Source organism: Vanessa cardui, chromosome 9 (genome assembly GCF_905220365.1).
Source record: "Vanessa cardui chromosome 9, ilVanCard2.1, whole genome shotgun sequence".
NCBI lineage: Eukaryota > Metazoa > Arthropoda > Insecta > Lepidoptera > Nymphalidae > Vanessa > Vanessa cardui.
In genome coordinates this window covers 5,420,690-5,440,061 of record NC_061131.1, presented here as the reverse complement: position 1 = coordinate 5,440,061, position 19,372 = coordinate 5,420,690, and the positions used below count along the sequence as shown (strand labels likewise).

General features: G+C 32.5%; 2 protein-coding genes across 4 annotated transcripts; one reads left to right on the top strand and one right to left on the bottom strand.

Annotated features, from left to right (window-relative positions):
- Positions 1-1,579: 1,579 nt before the first annotated feature.
- On the top strand, positions 1,580-11,774 carry LOC124532213 (S-adenosylmethionine synthase). 3 transcript variants are annotated; one of them, XM_047106967.1, is made up of 11 exons: positions 1,580-1,712; positions 2,191-2,326; positions 2,659-2,736; positions 2,823-2,945; positions 3,465-3,577; positions 4,067-4,210; positions 4,377-4,463; positions 6,821-6,952; positions 8,210-8,392; positions 9,647-9,780; positions 10,611-11,774. In XM_047106967.1, the coding sequence occupies exons 2-11, from the start codon at positions 2,212-2,214 to the stop codon at positions 10,714-10,716; spliced, it is 1,215 nt and encodes a 404-aa protein (XP_046962923.1). In that variant the 5' UTR covers positions 1,580-1,712; positions 2,191-2,211; the 3' UTR covers positions 10,717-11,774. The 3 variants fall into 3 exon arrangements, with proteins under 3 accessions (XP_046962923.1, XP_046962924.1, XP_046962925.1); XM_047106968.1 differs by lacking the exon at positions 3,465-3,577 and adding an exon at positions 3,082-3,194; XM_047106969.1 differs by lacking the exon at positions 3,465-3,577 and adding an exon at positions 3,082-3,194 and having other exon boundaries at positions 1,581-1,712; positions 2,211-2,326.
- LOC124532211 (putative serine protease K12H4.7) lies at positions 11,060-19,246 on the bottom strand. The gene is made up of 10 exons (XM_047106966.1): positions 19,133-19,246; positions 18,699-18,890; positions 18,137-18,321; positions 16,435-16,667; positions 15,632-15,770; positions 15,311-15,456; positions 14,834-14,953; positions 14,301-14,439; positions 13,443-13,616; positions 11,060-12,003 (listed from the first exon to the last, which is right to left on the bottom strand). The coding sequence occupies exons 1-10, from the start codon at positions 19,133-19,135 to the stop codon at positions 11,889-11,891; spliced, it is 1,446 nt and encodes a 481-aa protein (XP_046962922.1). The 5' UTR covers positions 19,136-19,246; the 3' UTR covers positions 11,060-11,888.
- Between the last annotated feature and the right edge of the window lie 126 nt (positions 19,247-19,372).

The window sequence follows — 19,372 nt, the reverse complement described above, 5'->3', positions numbered from 1 at the left end:
GAAATACTTAACATTAATAACATTTTAACAAAAAGAAAGGACTTTATACTGGGCCTGGCTCTTGTGCCTTAAGCCTTTTGATATATCTAATCGATTCCAATTTTGTACCGTTTTTGATGAAACATATACTTATTACTTAAATGATTTATTACAAGCACAACTTTATTATATTAGCTACTTATAAATCCAAGATAGTCATAAATGACCAATAAAATTCCATCAAAAATTATTATTATTAATTTTATAATGTAAGCTAACCTTTTTCGTTTCTGCCGTTAGGTGCTGCTGAGGCCGTGTAGATTTACGTCATGATATGGATCCACAGAAAATTTAAAATAATACATTTTATTGTACTTATGTAATATATATAATTCTTATGCAATAAGTATCTGAACAAACAAGTGAGATTCTCTATTTACTTTTAAATTAATTAATATGGACATCAGTAACAAGTCACTCTCACACCAGTTTTTAAATATGTTGTTATTGTTTTCAAATAGTTAAATAATAAAACATAATATATATTATCTGGTGCCTATAATAATCTTTGAACTTTCATCGAAGTTTGATATTATAATAGTCAAAGAGCTATATTTTTCAATTGTCTAAATTCGTGTTTTAAATTTTAAAAATATTTTGATTTATAAAAATGAAAAAAAGTTAATCGAATATTTTTTTTACGTTCACATTAAGACTAATTAGAAATATATGTATACGTTAAAGTTATTAAGGTATTGAGTAATTACATTATTAACATATTTTCAGGAGTATTATCCTCCTCCTGACAATATATTTTGTCTAAGTGTAGCTTAATTATCAATTTAAGCAGATTTATGTTTAATTACATACATTATTTTATTAATTATGTATAATGTTAAAAAAGAGCCCGTGAACGTTTCACCGATAATCATAGCAGTAAATGTACACAGTTTTTATACATTTTTATTAAAGAAAATACCTAGAAATGGCTTAAATCTCTTGTTATAGGCTTTTTCGAGATCCAGTGGCGTAATATAAAATTTGGCGCCTTTGGCACAAAGAACATGTATTCCTTAAATTGAAGACATAATATTAAGGGCGTTATAGTATGGTTAATTAAGAGCAAGTTGCTCCTAAGTTATAATGAGCTTTAAAGTATGTTTGAACGCAGTGTTGATTAGGTAGGTTCTTCAAGTTTCTGTAGAAATGGCAAATCAAAAGGTATTATAACTCCTACTCGTGCTTATTCCCCTTGCTTCGTAGTAAATGCGCCATTGACTCAACCTACTGCTACATTCACCCTTTTGAACAGAATGTAGAGAAAATATGAACTTAAATAGCTTAATAGATGATTTTTAATTGTTTTTCATCTCTTTCTCATCTCTAACTCATTATTAGCCAACTTTATAAACCTATAGTAATAAACTGTTAAAATTTAAATGCAAAAACTTTAATTAGCTTTTCTTAACGGAAAGTATTCAAAACAATAATACATATATTTTTATTATATAATTAGAATAATATTTATAGAAATGCTCTTATACTATTTTACAATAACAATGAACAGCACATTTTGCATAAAGATTTATCTTTTAAGTAAATACATATAATGTTTTGAACTCAGTTTGCGAAAAGTGTTCAAGACGTCTGCATGAATATAACTGGATTAAGTGTCGTTATTACAATATCGTAATATTTCGCTAAAAGTTTCGAATTTATTTTTTGAAGACAAGGTAATATAAAAAAAATTAAAATACATAGCAAGAATAATAGCACATCAACTAAATACATACGTGAAAAAAGAAATATAATAATAAAAAGGCTCATATAATCAATAAAATATTTATTAAATACTATAAACTACAAGTATAAACTTAATTTTAATTATTTACATAATTAACAAATTTATAAAATTTACACAATATATTCAATGAAAACTTTTGGGGTGGAAAATTGTTAAATATATTTTTCTAATCATAGATTTAGACTGATCGTTATATTTAAGGTTATACTTATAGCAGAATCAAAACAATATATTGTGACCAATAGCAAGATATCTGTTGTTGTGTAGTGTCAGTAAAGACGAATTCTGATTGGCGAATATACTTGGCTCAATAGCGCCACCCCGACCTTATAAATAAGAGCGCATATTCGCGCCGGGCCTCTTTTCCACAGTATTAATTCAAGGGGATATTTGTCGTGTTATTTTAGTGAGCTAACTCTAAATTCAGAATGCCGGAAACCTCAAAAATGAATGGATATGCTAAAACAAATGGTCACAGTTATGATATGGAAGATGGATCTGTGTTCTTATTTACGTCGGAATCTGTCGGCGAGGGTCATCCAGGTTAGTTTTTCCCAAGAGTAGAGGAATGGTCTAATCTGTGAAAGATGGCCGCTTTAAACATGTGCGCAGATATTGCATCAATACAAAATATTTTGGTTTTGCATTTTTTGCTTTTGTTTCATACAAACTTAAAGTACACCATTTAAACAATTTTTGTCATGTGCTCTAAATTATGATGCAAAGTAACTGTTAGGTTACATCATATTAATAATGAAGCGGTCTTAGTAAGGTAGATTTTCAAAACACGTGGTTTAAAGTAGTTGCAATAATTATATTTATATGTGAACAAATCAATGAGTGAACAGGATACTAATCAACAACCTGTATTCCAGATAAAATGTGTGATCAAATAAGTGATGCTATCCTTGATGCGCATTTGAAACAAGATCCTGAGGCCAAAGTTGCCTGCGGTAAGTCCATTTAATTGATATATTTACAATATATATTTGAGTACATTTTCAATATCTTCAATCATTAAAATGGAATTAATCCACAGAAACTGTCACAAAGACGGGAATGGTTTTGCTGTGCGGTGAAATTACGTCAAAAGCCAATGTTGATTATCAGAAAGTAGTCAGAGAAACAGTGAAACACATTGGTTACGATGATTCTTCCAAAGGTAAGATAAGACTAAACAAACAATATTTAACGTATAACATTGGCTCCTTGCCAAGTACTACTTGATATAGTGTTCAAAATTTCTCAGCATGACCTCCATGTATTAGAACAGTTTAAATAATAATTTCGTACACTAGGTTTTGATTGGCGTACACTAAATTTGTTAGTGGCTATTGAAGAACAAAGCCCAAACATAGCCGAGGGGGTCTATCAGGACAGAGATGAAATTGATATTGGGGCTGGAGACCAGGTATTCAAATTGAGTCTCATGCACGATATATTGGGCTATCCAGTATGAATTGTTCGAATAAATTTTGCATGTAAAATATATCAATTATGGTGTAACTTCTGGGTATTTCATCACAAATGGTAATCAAATGTATGATGGGATTTTTCTACAGTATGTATTACTCATCCAAGATAATTAGTTAAGCTGTATAAAGTATAATTATATTGGTATAGTTTTACCGAGGAAAATATCATATAGAAAATTATTATCATTATATGCATGTTGGGCCAGGGTTTGATTACAAGACATGCAGTGTGATGCTCGCACTGGACCAGCAGTCACCGAACATTGCTGCGGGTGTGCATGAAAACAGAAATGAAGACGAAGTCGGGGCTGGGGATCAGGTAGGTAATAACCATAATGGTAATTAGACAAATGAGGTAAACAGCATGTGAACCAGGCACAATTATTGATAAATTTATTCTAAACAGCAGTATTTTAAATATTAAAATACATGTGTATGGAAATTTGAGATCATCTTCATTTATGACATAAGTACTTGCCTAAAAAATGACATGCTTTTTTTGATTGGATGAATTAAATTTAGTTTTTTTTTTTAATAAGGAAAACACAGTCATTAAATATATTAAAATGAAAAAAAGTCAACAAGCATGTGTTACATGTTATTTGATTTTTTAAATATTACCACCATTGGGATTACCTGGTCATGTTTAATTTAAGTTCATAATATAATTTTAAACGAAAAAAAACAAAATACATTGTTCATCATTTTCCATTTTTATATTTTAATAATGGTTTTAATCATTTATATAGTGGTTTGGAGCTTAATTACTACAATTATTTTTTAACTAAATCAACTTTTTCTTTATTAGGGATTGATGTTCGGCTATGCTACAGATGAGACAGAAGAATGCATGCCACTCACTGTAGTACTTGCTCACAGACTCAATCAGAAGATTGCAGAACTTAGAAGGAATGGTGAATTTTGGTGGGCTCGACCTGACTCCAAAACACAGGTAATAAGATTTTATATATATACAGTATATTTTCTTTTTGTTTGAGAAAAACAACAGTCAACAATGAGTAGGCCTGGAAAATTACAATTTTTATTTAGTAGATGATTTTAATGTTTTGTAAATGTAAATGTTATTAGCAGCAATTAAACTAGGGGCCTTTTTCCAGGTGACTTGCGAGTATGTGTTCACAGGAGGTGCAACAGTACCGCAAAGAGTGCACACTGTTGTTGTCTCGCTTCAGCATTCAGAGAAGGTATTGTGTTAAATTTGCTTTATTTTTATATCTTAACATTATTAATACTCTGCCGAAAATGATAGTTATTTAACTATAATTGATCTTAAAATTACAGGCTAAGTTAGTTAGGCTAAGTATAGGTATGTTAAGGCTTAATATAAATATATTATTTACTTTGAATTTATTATACACTCAGCGGCAGAAAATGTGGCCCAAACTCTAAAATTCTTATAACATGCAATTTTGGTGTTGCATATGAGAATTTTAAGTGGCAGCGTATCGTGGCGTTAGTTTTTGTTAATTCATGAGTTTCAAAGTTATAAAAAAAGGTTATTTGTTTAACGTAAGTGACACTTAACGTTATTAAGTGTAAAAACGCCCAAAACTCAGTTGAGTTAAAGTTCGATATTCAAACGGTCGTGCATTTAACCCTTATTGTTTTGTTTTTAATTTAATCTTTAGTCATTTTTCTTACTAAAAACTGAAAACTATGGCCTTAAGTTCAGCACAAATCGCTCAAGCTGTGTTACTTCGGAGTCAAGGTTTAACGCAGCGTGAAATCGCTGTATCTTTAAATGTACCACGTACAACTCTAAGATATGCCCTAAAAAGATACGATGAGACCGGCCTATACATGAGGAGACCAGGAAGTGGCAATATCAGATGCACATCAGCTCGAGATGACCGATTTATCATCCTCGCAATATTGAGAAATCGTTTCCTTACTGCGGGTGAAATAATGCAGCGTCTACAAACGACAAGAGGCGTCCGTGTAAGTGAGTGAACAATAAGAAGAAGAATGGAGGAACAAAACCTGCGTTCCCGAAGACCAGCACGAGGTCCAGAACTGCTCCGACACCATCGTGTAGCTCGACTTCAATTCGCTCGCGAACACGCTAATTGGACTCACGAGCAGTGGGCTAAGGTTCTGTGGACCGATGAATGCAGAGTAGCCTTAAGGCATCCAGATGGTCGCGAACGTGTGTGGAGAAGGCGAGGAGAAAGGTTTTTACCCACCACTACCTGGCAAACAGTAAGTTTTCATGGTGGCTCTGTTATGGTCTGGGCAGGAATAAGTTCAGACGCACGTACGGAGTTAACAATAATCGAAGGTCGCTTAACAGCAGTGCGATACATCGAAGAGGTCCTCCAAGAACATGTTCTACCATACATGGAATTTATTGGAAGCCAGGAATTTCTTTTAATGCACGATAATGCGCGACCTCACACAGCATTTTGCGTGAATAGCTACCTATCGGAGGTAGGAATTTCAAAATGGGACTGGCCAGCACGAAGTCCGGATTTAAATCCAATAGAACATGTATGGGACATGCTTAAAAGACGCATCAGATCCAGCATCAACCCTCCAGAGTCTACCAGTGATTGAAAAACCGCCTTGATAACCGCCTGGGAAGAAATACCCCAGGTTGACATAAAAAACATTATTAAATCCATGCCTGATCGCATGCAGGCAGTCATCAAGGCTAGAAGAGGCAATACCCGGTATTAATTTTAAGTCCCGTAAGTTTTTGTAATTTTTTTTTAAAACTTTCTTTTGTTTATTTTTTTCCAATTTTAGAGTTATTTGTTATTTTTAAGATAAAAAATTAATTAATTGAGGTATTACTTTTTTTTTACTAAATATTCACTTTAATACCTTTAAATTTTATGTACAAAAAAAAAATACCCCTATTTCGTGTTTAATTTTGATGTTTAACCACATTATGTGTTTGGGCCACATTCTGTGCCGCTGAGTGTATTTAGAAAATAGTCTCATTGAAGATGTTTGCCTAAGAATTTAGAATGTAATAATTATACATAACTCCATATATTTTTAAATCTATTTATTGTTGGTTTACCAACAATAAATAGATTTAAAAATATATGGAGTGTGTATACGGATTTCCTTGTGATTATTTAAATTTAATGTTACAGTTAGCAGACTTAATTTTGTATTAGGAAAATAGTAACTTCTCAGTTTTTTGATAGTTCTTTTCTGTGGAATCTCTATGTAAAGTGCTTGTAAAATCACCCTAAAATAAAGTAAACATTTTTAATATATATTATGCAGTAGATTTTTAAACCCAATACTACAGCACATATGCTTTATTATGTATAATACTTGTTAACTGCATATGATATTAAATTAGAATTAAAATAACAATCTCTAGGAAACATTATTAAATGTTTCATTTCCAATAGGAAAGCACAAAATCCTAGATAGTTTGTCAAAATTTACTTTATTAATGTCTGAAAAGACCAAGCTATATAATGTCAATAAATGGTTAAAAAATCACAATTATATTATTTATTATAGTCATTTAAGGATAATTATAAAATAGAATAAAAATAATATATTATTCTTTTATTAATAGATTGCAATTGAGACACTCCGTGAGGAAATCAAAAACAAGGTGATAAATGAAGTCATTCCTGCACAATATTTGGACGAAAGAACTGTTATACACATCAATCCTTGTGGACTCTTCATAATTGGTGGACCACAGGTAAATAACAATCTTAAGATAAACCATTGCCTCATTTATATGGCAATTATTTATAGACTGGACAAAGAATTTGTTAATTTGTTGTTTACTTAAAAAACAGTCCATTTTGTTTTTTCTTTGTGATATTGTAAAAAAATTACCTATTTTTTTCAATATTTGCACATGGCAGTACATGTCGAGCACATTACTGCACAATTTTAATAATTTCGATAAAGTAAAATAGCTGTCTTAACAGGACTTGAAAAAAAGGACCTCCTTATAAAAACATCATAACACATCATAGCAAATACTGGGCACATTGCAGCACACTTTTTTAATAAAAATTGAAAAATTGCGGTGTCATCGTAATGGATATGTGACATGAAAATTTGTTGTTTAAATTATTGTAATAATAAATTCTTTGTCTTTGCGTTGTAGAGGTCACAAATGAACAGGTTTATTTTTAGGGGATATGACAGATGTCCTGTACAGTTTAAAATCTAACATAAGCGAAATAGTTACCACTTCATTTGTGGTAAGCCTGTAGGTATTTGTCCTTTTGTGTATCCCTGGCCTTAACTTGTATGCCAAGTTTAACCCTACTCTGTAGAAAAGTTAATACCCACTAAACAAAAGTGACTACTATTTCATTTTGTGAATAGTATTCAAATGTAATCTTAAACATATATCTTAGTAAAATTCTACTTGCCAATTACATGTAATCTCTGAATTATGCGGAAATAGCCATGTGTCTTATGAACAGTTTTACAGTTTAGGTGGGTGTTCAATTCTGCTTAGTTTAAGAGCTAGTCATTGAAGCTAATTCAAAATAGGTTTTGATATGATTCCAAAAGTTTTTCATATAAATTAATGTCTGAAAGTTTGTCACTAGGTATTACAGGATAAATTAATGAATATTAAAGATTTTCTTTTCATATTGATATTGGTTCATTTCTAAAATCATTTCAAATATTACAGTTTTAAAAAGAGGTTTCTGTTTGATAAGCTACTAAACATTCAGCTGTGCATTAGTGACATTTGAAATATAGTGAATTACTATTGGGTTTCTTTTATCCGAATAATAATAAATAAATAATAATAAATATGAGACAACATCACATACATTACTCTGATCCCAATGTAATAGCTGAAGCACTTGTGTTATGGAAATCAGAAGTTGCGACGGTACCACATTATAAATCAATACTGAGACTATTTTAGATAAACATAAAATTACTGTTATAAGTGGAGAGGTGATTAAATACGTTATCTCCTCAGTCTGACGCGGGCCTGACGGGTCGCAAGATCATCGTCGACACGTACGGCGGTTGGGGCGCGCACGGAGGCGGCGCCTTCTCCGGCAAGGACTTCACAAAGGTTGACCGCTCGGCCGCGTACGCCGCTCGCTGGGTCGCCAAGTCGCTCGTGCGCGCCGGCCTGTGCCGTCGCTGCATGGTGCAGGTACGTTGATCTATTGTACATTGATAAATATCTGTTCTACGCTTTAGAATAAGACAATGTTTTTTTATTACATATATGACCAAATTTAGAAAAGAGTTGCCTATAGTCCATTCCAATGACAAAAGGAAACATTCAAAACATACCGTACTTTTCAATATCACAAGTGTTTTGTTGATAATTCTGCTATATGATTAACTACAAACAATTCTTGATTAATATATCTTCATTTGTAATACAACAATATTTCACTAAACTACATAAATCCACTTTAATTTCACTTCCAAAGTAACGAAAACAGTTTTGTCGAGATTCAAGACGCCATTTTTTCTATGACAAACATTAAAAAATAGAGGCCTCAACTAAGGATGTCGCTAAACGAATGTAGACTGAATTAATTTTTACAGATAAAAAATATATTATTTTAGTTTTAAGATTCATTATAGTTTATTTTTTAATATATATTTATTTAATTGGTTGTAATATATAATATGAATTATTTATTAGAAACGTAAAAATTTACCTAACGATAGATAAAAAAGTAATTTTTATACAGTAAGGTTTTTACATAAAAATAATATTTTTACCATAAATGTTAAAAGAATTATTTTACTTAAAAATAATCTCTTATCTCGAAATGTAGATCAGTTTTGTGCATAGCAATTTTATAGTTTTGAAAATAATACAATGTTAAGAAAGACATTCGTCTCTCATCTTTCGTATCATGTGCACGGATGCATATTCGGAATTCTCTGAAGTTTTTTATTATGACCTGGCTTTGTTTAAACGGAAAATTACTTTTAAAATAAATAAAAAAATATCGTTCTTTAGCATTCATTACCCATTCATTCAATTATTTTCACCTCACTAGTCGAACGCAAATGACATATCAAATCAAGTTCAAAGTTGTTTATTTACCATTTCTCCTCTTCCCATTAGAATAGACTATAGATGGAGTATTATTATTTGATGTTTCATATCATTTAGGGTTCAAAATATGAATAAGAAAAAATTTTTGTCTAGCAATTCATTGTTCTATTGTGGCGTTTAAACGCTATACCGCAAACTTAAAAACAGTAATTAACCAAATTTTTTATTCCCCTGGGGACTGCAATCTCTTATGCTTCTCTAAAATTCACGAAGCTTTCTTGCTCTGAGTTTGCGTTATGTTGGATATACTAACATTGCCAAGACAATCGGTAAAGTATATAGCAAAACATAAAAGTAATGTTTTGTTTTCAACAATTGTAATTTCAGGTCGCCTATGCTATTGGTGTTGCTGAGCCGTTATCCATCACTGTCTTTGACTACGGCACTTCACATAAGACGCAGCAAGAATTACTTGCTATTGTACAAAAGAACTTCGATCTTCGACCGGGAAAAATAGTCAAGTAAGTGAATCATATAACATTATATTAAATAGAAAAAGGAAATGTAAATAGAAGCAAGATGATTTGGATTGTGGTGAAATTGTACTATTCTAGCTTCAAAATCATTGAGGAAAATGGGTACCATAACCTTTAAAAACTTACTTCAAGCTTATGTATATTATGGATTGCAGATTAGAACCTCTTCTTTCGTCAAAAATGAATGTTTTCCCAATGATAAGTTATATGAAATGATTTAATTTACATGAGAGATTGATTGCAACTGTTCAGGAAAGATTCTGATGTTTTAATAAGTTTATTGCATTTGTTTATTATGAATTTGGGACATAAATTTAATATGACAGGAACATTTAACAGATGATGAATTAAGATTTATCAACTTTTACATCCCATTCTTTGTTTTTAAAACTTTAAAGTTATTATTTGATTTGCTATTGCATAACAAGCTTGAACTTGAGTTGTAGTTGTGTTTATCTTTGTCATATATATAAACTTACGTCAATGATTTTGGGTATACAATATATATGAATATAAGTCAATTGTTATTAACATAACTATTCTAATTTATTAAGAAGTTATCTCATTTTAATTTTGGTTCATAGTTTTGGTTCATACCTTTGACTGAATTACTATATAGTACAAAAACAGACTACTTCTTACTTTGGAATGTACTCACTTCTAACAGAGTAACAGCATTAAGATTTTATTTCTTATTATTATATGTATAGACAACTTTTTCAAATCTGTTTTTTTCAAATGATAACTTAATTAAATATAAATACATAGTAACAAAAAATAGGACTGAGGTAATAATTGTTTATTTATATTTTCAGGGAACTAAATCTCCGAGCACCGATTTATCAGAAAACAAGCACATACGGACACTTTGGCCGGGAGGGCTTCCCGTGGGAGAGCCCCAAGCCCCTTGTTGTAGATTGACTTGTAACGTGAACACCTAGAATATTGTAAATATTTCATCAGTTTATTTTGAACTCTTTGTCTACGTGTGTTTCTGTAGAACGAGAGCCAGGCCGCCATTGCTGACGACTCTCTATAGACATAGACTATTATTATTTGTTAATACGACCAATCTCGCGGATGATAGTGACAGTGTTGACCATTTGCCATTCTTTGCGCGATTCAGTTTATTATTAAGTATTCGTTAAAATATGATTCATAGGCGTAACGGGTGCCGTCATTTATGAATTTGAGTTAGTTCGGGACAGACAGGGCAGTCCTATTCATTTTTCATTCTAATTATTTGCCTGCCATTTAACATATCTGTATTGATTTTGAAATTGTTTCCCGTTTTATATTTTTGTTTGTCACATTTTACATTGACAAAGTTTAGCAATTTAAACAATGGACTGCCATTATATATCTCGAATGATTTTCATTGTGAGTGAGCTTGTGATAATGTTAGTGCTATGATGTTCCTGTAGAGTAGACTACTTCCTCGGTTGCGTCACAGTAGAGCGAGTGAGAGGGACGATGCGATATCGTCTCGCTTTTTCTCGCTTTACTGCAAATATAGTACTGTGGAGTAAGGCAGCATTTTCATTCTTAAGCATACTATTTACTACATAAGATACCAAGTGTCGAATACATCGTTGTAAGTGCACCTAATTTAAAAATAACCCGCGTCGCCTTCTGTGCAGTACAATTTGTGTTGTGTTTCTGAAAAGGATTCGACGTGGAAAAGAGCCATTTTGAAAACACACCGACTCGTCCGGGGCAGTAGTACACTGTGCATTTAATACAATATCGATTATGATTCCGCCAGTGATAAGCGTAGTCGTAATATCTCTACATTAAATGAAATTATCTATAAAATTATCCTAGACGCTCTGTAGGGCGAGTAGAGTTCATTTCGATTATATTTTTCGACCTGTTGAAGTTTGTAATTCCTAAATTCTGTGTATTTTCAATTTGTCTGAATGTGGAGTTTTAAACTAATATTAAACTGTGTTTTCCCGGCACACTATCGGGAATTTGAAGTGATTTTTTATTTATAAAACCCTTACAGTGTAAGAATAAACCGTTATTAATAAAATAAATATGTCATTTGAAACAAAAACACGAGTATTATTAATAAAATATATCTTATTGTTCTATGTAGTTTCCGAAAGCCACTGAGCCACAAGTCTTCTTGCCGCTTGTTGTGCGTTAGTCATTCTTATCGTGTCTGTGATTCGCCAGTTACCCATGTCAAAACAATGAGATGCTCTGAAAAAATAAATTAGTAATTACTTTATGTCGGCAATAAGACACTATTTGGCATTTATTATATGTAAAGTGTAATTAAATATAATAAAGTAAATTCAATAGCTCCTGCTATTTTAATAATATGCAATAATAATGTGATATACCTAAATTATGATATAGAATCAAATGTCATAAAACCGTTTTGAAGGCTAAGGTTACTCTCGTAACAAAAGCTTTCTATTTCTTTTGATGATTTGCATGAAAGTGTTGTTACTCATGTATATTTTAAACTCTAATTACTTTTTTGATGGTGTTTTTATGGGCTATTAATTTGAATTATAGTTCACTAATTCATTGATACCTAAATATATAAAATAACGTAGATAATTTTTTTTCCAACACGATTCAAAACATATTCATTACTTTCTTTAACATTGTACTTAAAATTTATGATTAGCTACCAAATATATTGCAAGACATGTATACGAAATAAATGTAGAGCCTTCATGCAAAAATATAATAACACTTGCAACACACCTCTGCCTCGCACGGGTGCAATATTGGTACTAAATATACTACAGAATTTGTTTATTTACGCCATCACATTAGAAACATAAAAAGTTATCAATCTTTCTTTACTTATATTGTCTATGTATTTTATATAAAAGCCTCCCTCTTGAATCACTATCTATTAAAGAAAACCGCATCAAAATCCGTTGCGTAATTTTTAAGATCTAAGCATACATATACAGCGGTAAGCGACTTATATACTATGTACTGATTTTACGGAAATCATAAATAGCCGGTTAAAGTTTGAATTAACACGTTGACTGTCCAGGCCAAATCCAACAACCTTCACGTGGCGTCCTGCGGCTTTTTTATTAAAGCTAGTTGGAAATACTTCACATTTAATAAATTTATACTTGAAATCTCCGTCACTGTAATATTACAGTTATTTTCAGTATGTATCAGATGTGATACAAGGACGTCTCGTCCTTAATTTTAGTGTATCACATATGATGCAGGGAACGTCGAAGCAAAAAATGTGGGTATTCATATAACTAATTGTTTTAGTTTTCTTGCGGTAGTTGCTTAAAAATAATTATAAACGTTAATCATAATCAATCGAGCATCGCAGATCTATTGTTGCACAAAATGGTTAGCAAAAATGAGTTCCCGACCGTCTTAGCAATATTTTCATTCAGTAAAAAAATGTGTTGGTTCATTGGTGTTTTACTTTTCTTAATATCTATTCTAGACGTCCTAATAATATTTATTTCCCTAACTCAGACGTCCTCGCCAATAAACGGTGTAGAGTCTGTACGCCTACTTGCACTAGATGTGATGCAAGGACGTATGGTGAAAAATAAATTTGTATCATATGTGATGCAGGGACTGTCAACGTGTTAATGCAGAATATTAGGCCCAAAGTTTTCGGATAAACTGGTAAACTGGCTTACCGTGGCACGGTGATGGTGGGCGAGCCGTCCTTGAGGTCGCGATCGTGCACGCCGAGCGCGTGCCACGGGTCCACGCTGCCGTGGATGTTGATGGTGTTGTTGACGTCAGGCTGCAGGCCGCCGAACACCAGATTCACTCGCTCCACCGCATCGTATACGAACGCCTCGTCAAATCTACGTGACATATCTTTGTTAAAAATAAATTATTCAAAAAGAAATACCTACACTTTAGTCTTAATAATACCTAAAGATCGAACTAAGGATTTGTTGAGTTGACTTGTTAAAACTACGAAAAATATTCTAAAATTACAAATTGGGTTAGCTTATTTTTGTTAAGCTTAACAAGGGCGTCGATGTAAATTATATATATATATATATGTATAGTAAAATTGAAGCGTCTATACTATGTGTAGTTTACATTGGTAGATATATAAAATTAACATTTTTTTTTCAATTTACTCCGGCTATTCTCTGGAATTGTTGTACTTTGGAAGAGGCTCACTGTCAGATAGCTGATGTCTTAAGGAATAATTCGGCTACTTTTCTTTTGGAATTAAGTATATATAAAATTTCAGCTTAATTCAAACGCACACGATGTCGCGGGTACGGCTAGTATTTTAATATATCTGTTAATGTAAACAAGAAATAGTTGGACCCATCTATTCACTCTGCATGAATTAAATGTTATATGATTTTTTTTAAAAAGCCTTTATATTTTTTAAATGTATGTATTTAAAAAATGTATGTATGCAAACAACCAAAAAATCTTTCTATTTTTAAGTCTGTTAAAACATACTTTATAAGTAGCGAAATCTTTTAAATTTTAGTTCCTGTAAAAAGATGAAAAATATAATTTACCTTTGGTCGAATATTCGCTGACATAGGTTAACATAAAAGTCCACTGTGAGCCACCTGAGTTGATCAAACACAGTCCCAGAGTGCGGGGCCGTCTGGTAGTAGCCGTACTCGGTACACGTTTGGTAATACCACGCACGAGCTAAAAGTTCCGAAAGTTTTGAACGTAAGTCAATTTGAAACTGATGATCGTTCAACCGATCTTCCGCACCGGTTAAAGAGACATACAGATAAAGTTACTTTCATATTGATAATATATAGTCCTTTTTGTTTATATTTATTTTTAATTTTCTTTAGTATTCATTATTTTCGTATTTTTACTTATAGAAGTATACAATATAACCTTCTTGCGAACTGACCGTTTATATATTTACTGATCAAGAACGTTGTAATATTCTCATAAATTATTAAGTTCCTACTATTTGTTACTGGTTTGACATATTCCTAACAGTATTTTTCAGAACTACGAAAAACGGACTTAAAAGAAAATCCTTATAACTACTTTACATTTGAAATAAAGTAGTGTAGTTACTTACAATTAGTGTTTTCATCGCGATATCTCTGAACATATGTCTCGTAGTCTATTTGCCAACAATTGTTACCAAGATTTTGAGTTATAGCTATGTAATTTCCAATCTGTTCCATCGGAGTTGAACCTAAAATAATAAAACATGAATAATATCTTAAGGTAAGGCAAGAGTATGTGATCGTCCCATTGCTGGCCTCTTCTCAACATAAATTAAATAGGTACTTGAAAAAATTTAAGGTCCTTGCTCGGATTGTTACTATAATAATACCGTCGCCTCTACTATAATGTACTACAAAGAAATAGCCAAGAACATTGGAGACATCATCACATCAATGATTACTATTAAAAACCGTGGAGTTTTTCTGTATAAACTGGTCAAATCAAATTATCTACAAAGAAGAAACAAATAAACTATTAACCATTATGAGCCTTTATGTGCATTTATGTAAGAGCGTTTAGTGTGAATACACAATTGCGATATTACCGTAACCGTTAGATTCAAAGTTCCTGCAGATAGTAGTTAGAGTGCTAGGACGCGCCTGCTGCACTGACGTGGAGAAGGTCCAGCTAATGAGTCCCGAAAAATAGCCCAGATCGTACTCATTCGTATGGACCAGTGGAGAGCACAGTCTAAGCAAAAACATTAACTATTAAGAAAAAAATGTTCTTTTTTTAATATACCTAAGTATCTAAGGGTATTTTATTGGTATAGCAACACTAAATATAGACAATACTAAATTCGTACCTTATACAATTATCTGTTTCAATTCAAACAACTACTATAACATAATTGTTTTAGTTTTACCTGTACGCTCTTTGTATGGCCTGTCGTCCGGATTCTGTGGCTAAGGCGGCGATGGTATCCTTTATTCCTTGATCTATAATGGACAAACACTCTTCTCCGCCTTCAGATAAAAATGCATCGTGAACTACTTCCAAATACTCTGAAAAAGTTTTACAATTAAACATTTGAATTTCGAAAGTTTATAAGTAGATCATTTGTATTTATCACTAATTAGTTTTTAATCAGATTTTACTACAGAGTCCCCCAGCCAATGATATTCTAATAAACAGATATGTTATATCCATACTAAACAACAGAAAAAAGTGTGCCGCGCCGGGGACCGTTTATTTTAGTTTATTTTTACATTTCGTTAAAAGTAAAAAGGATAGCTTGATAAAAACAATAAGTAAAAGGGATAACTAGATGTTTTAATTACGCAAAACGTATTACTACGTAATTATGATGTATTTATAACGAATTACTACGTCAAACAACTAAAGGTAAACGTCACAATTAGGACGTTTTCTAGTCTTCACTTTTTGCGCGTTAATAACATATCTGTTTATTTCAACATCATTGCCCCCAGCATAGACCCTAACGTACCGACCCTGGCGTTCTGTCAAATCGTCCGTATACTATATCCAAAGAAAGACGATATGATTAGATTTCGAAGATTTGACTAAAGTGATATATTTCAAACAGGTTTAAAAAAAAAACTAATAATAAATTAAGTAATAACATTAACGAACTAAGTAACAAGGACTTTTGTCTTATAGAAAATTATATTTACAATATCAACAAGTAAACTTTAAAATAACACTGACCTTGAAAATCTACTTTTCCCTTAATAGGTCCGCTCGACGCAACTCCGCCAACAACCAAGTGTGGGTACCTCTGTTTGAACCACAAAACCATGTTCGCAGCGTACGAGCCGCCGTATAATATCACTTTGCTGTTGGTAAATCTTGGCCCTTTCTTTATTTCTTTTATGAAGTATGCGAGATCGGCTAATGCCTGATCCACGTTGAGGAATCGAAGATTTTCTGCAGTGAAGTTTCTGAAATAATTAATTTTGACAAATATTATCAGCGCATATTATACTATTATAAAAAGCACTTTTGAAAAGACTTTTACTATGATTGACTATTATTGTGGAGATATTTAGTTAAGTTTTTGGACACCCTCGTCAAGTGACTAGATATATACGGCCAAAGATTCCGAGGTGTTGAGTTCTAACCCAAGATAGTGTCGGTAAAATTATATTGAATGAAGTTGGTCGGTAAAATGTAAGTATAGAGTCCAGTATCTAGAAGTATGAATGTGTGTGCCGTCCCGTGCTTCAAACAGAGTGTTAAGTTGATCTAATCCTGCATCTGAACTCTCGCCAGTTGTATCGGATTTGCCATTCTGTCAGTTTACGATATAGAATATAATAGATATATGGGAATAGAAACTGTATCTGTTTGTGCATTATGTCCTGCCTAGTTGGCTAGTATCCGTTCCGACCGGCCACCGTGGCCGGAAAACAGCCTACCTATATCCTAATCTGTTAAGTATAAAAATTAGCAGTTTTCTCTATTCAACATTAGATTGGTGGTCAGTGGCAGATTTACAAATTTGCCGCTAGTAGGTTATTAAATTTTTGCCGCCCCAACTGACTTTTGAAAATCAATACGTTAGTTATTGTACACATTAACTACGTTTATTCTGAAATTGAAAATGTATGATTTTTGTTCTATCGTCTTCATTACATCGGCTTTTTCTCATTATTAGTATGACTGTGAACTAAATAATATTGCTGTTAGTTACTGAATTATTTTTGCAAGCCGCTATGAAGTGACGAGTATACGGATTACGGACGTAATGTGTATACATATAATTATAATTTATTTTTATTTCTGTAATAAAAAATATTTGGCTAAATCTGCCGCCCTAGGCTCCAGTCTACTTAGCCTATTGGTAAATCGGCCAGTGTTGGTGGTTATAAACACACGTGTCAGAATTACGAAACGTTTTACCACGATGATGAGAGTCGAGATGGCCCAGTGGTTAGAACGCTTGCATCTTAACCGATGATTGCGGGTTCAAACCCAGGCAAGTACCGCTGATTCATGTGCTTAATTTATCTTTATAATTCATCTCGTACTCGGCGGTGAAGGAAAACATCGTGAGGAAACTTGCATGTGACAAATTGCATAGAAATTCTGCCACATGTGTATTCCACCAACCCGCATTGGAACAGCGTGGTGGAATATGCTCCAAACCTTCTACTCAAAGGGAGAGGAGGCCTTTAGCCCAGCAGTGGGAATTTACAGGCTGCTGTTGTTGTTGTTACCACGATGTTTTACACAGGCGCAAGATGCGAAATGGTATGCGCAATGTGCTGACATGTAAATTCTGTGATTTTCATCCACATACTTGCATAATACCTTTGTATTTTTCTTTTATTTAAAAATTTAAGACGCGACGTAAGTGAAACTATTTTTCGACGTTCGATTTAAGCGTGTTTGTAATAAAATTCCTTACTTGTAGGGCAGAGACTCTCCGTAAAACCTATGTTCAGTGTATATCTGGTACCCTTTGTTCTCCTGAGCCATAAGGTACATGTTTCCGCCTTGCAACCATCCTGGTGCTATGTCCCATTCACCGCCCACTAATATAAATAAAGGGTAGCCCTCTCCACCAAAGAATTCTTCGTTAAACATAAATCGCTGAAATGTCAATGTTTTTCCTTTAAATCTGCTTATAAGATCATCATCCACATATTTTGTGCAAACGAGTATGGGTGCATACCGCCCACTCGTCCGTGTCATTTTCAAGTGGCACAGCATTAAGAAAATAGATTCTGTTGTGTTAAGTAAATAGTCTAGTTTAAGTATTCTTAGGAATATACCATACAAATGTGTTTAACTATTACCGTTAAAATTAGGTACCAAATATTTGTATTGCCTTAAATCAATTATAGCATGAGCTAGATTTTTTGTTTTAGATTCAAATCGATTGAATAAATATCGTTCAATATTTGTGTCAAAATCTGACTTATCAAAACGATATATTTTTAAAGTAAAATAGACATTAAAGTACATACCATTCTATACGTATCCGTGTTTTGGGGATCGAAATGATCAATGGGCATATTAATCCAAGCCGTCCTTACATTTCTAGACGATAGAGACCGAATGTTTTCTGGGGGCTGAAGATCTACTCGCAGAGGAGGGTCTATCAGACGAGGTTCGGCCCATGTTAAGGTCAGAAAGCTCATAAACGCGCATAAGAATATCTGAAATAGTTACGTATTTAATTATGCTTACTTTAGGAAACCGAGATGGCAAAGCTCGCAGCTCAAAGAATGTCTAGCAAGAAATTTTAAATAGAAAAAGAAGTAATATATAAATATAATTACTTTGCCCATCTCTTGCTTGACGTTATGACTTTAAACTTTAGTTTTAAACTAGTATTTAATTTTGATTTAAAAAACAAATACTTTAAAGGAAAGAAACAGTGAAAAGTTATTTTACTCACCATTATAGTTGTCTCTGACCTATGAAACACAAACGAATATTTAAATAAAATTACAAACCGAAATGGAGATTGAGGACATCTTATCGCCGATTAAAATGATAAAACAGCTCGATATACAATGATTAGTATATCTCATTAATATATTATCGAAGTTGTATAACATTCAAAATATCGATTGTCTATTTAATATTTAAATACCTAAATACCTGACCTCACTAGGTAATATTATTAATATGTAAC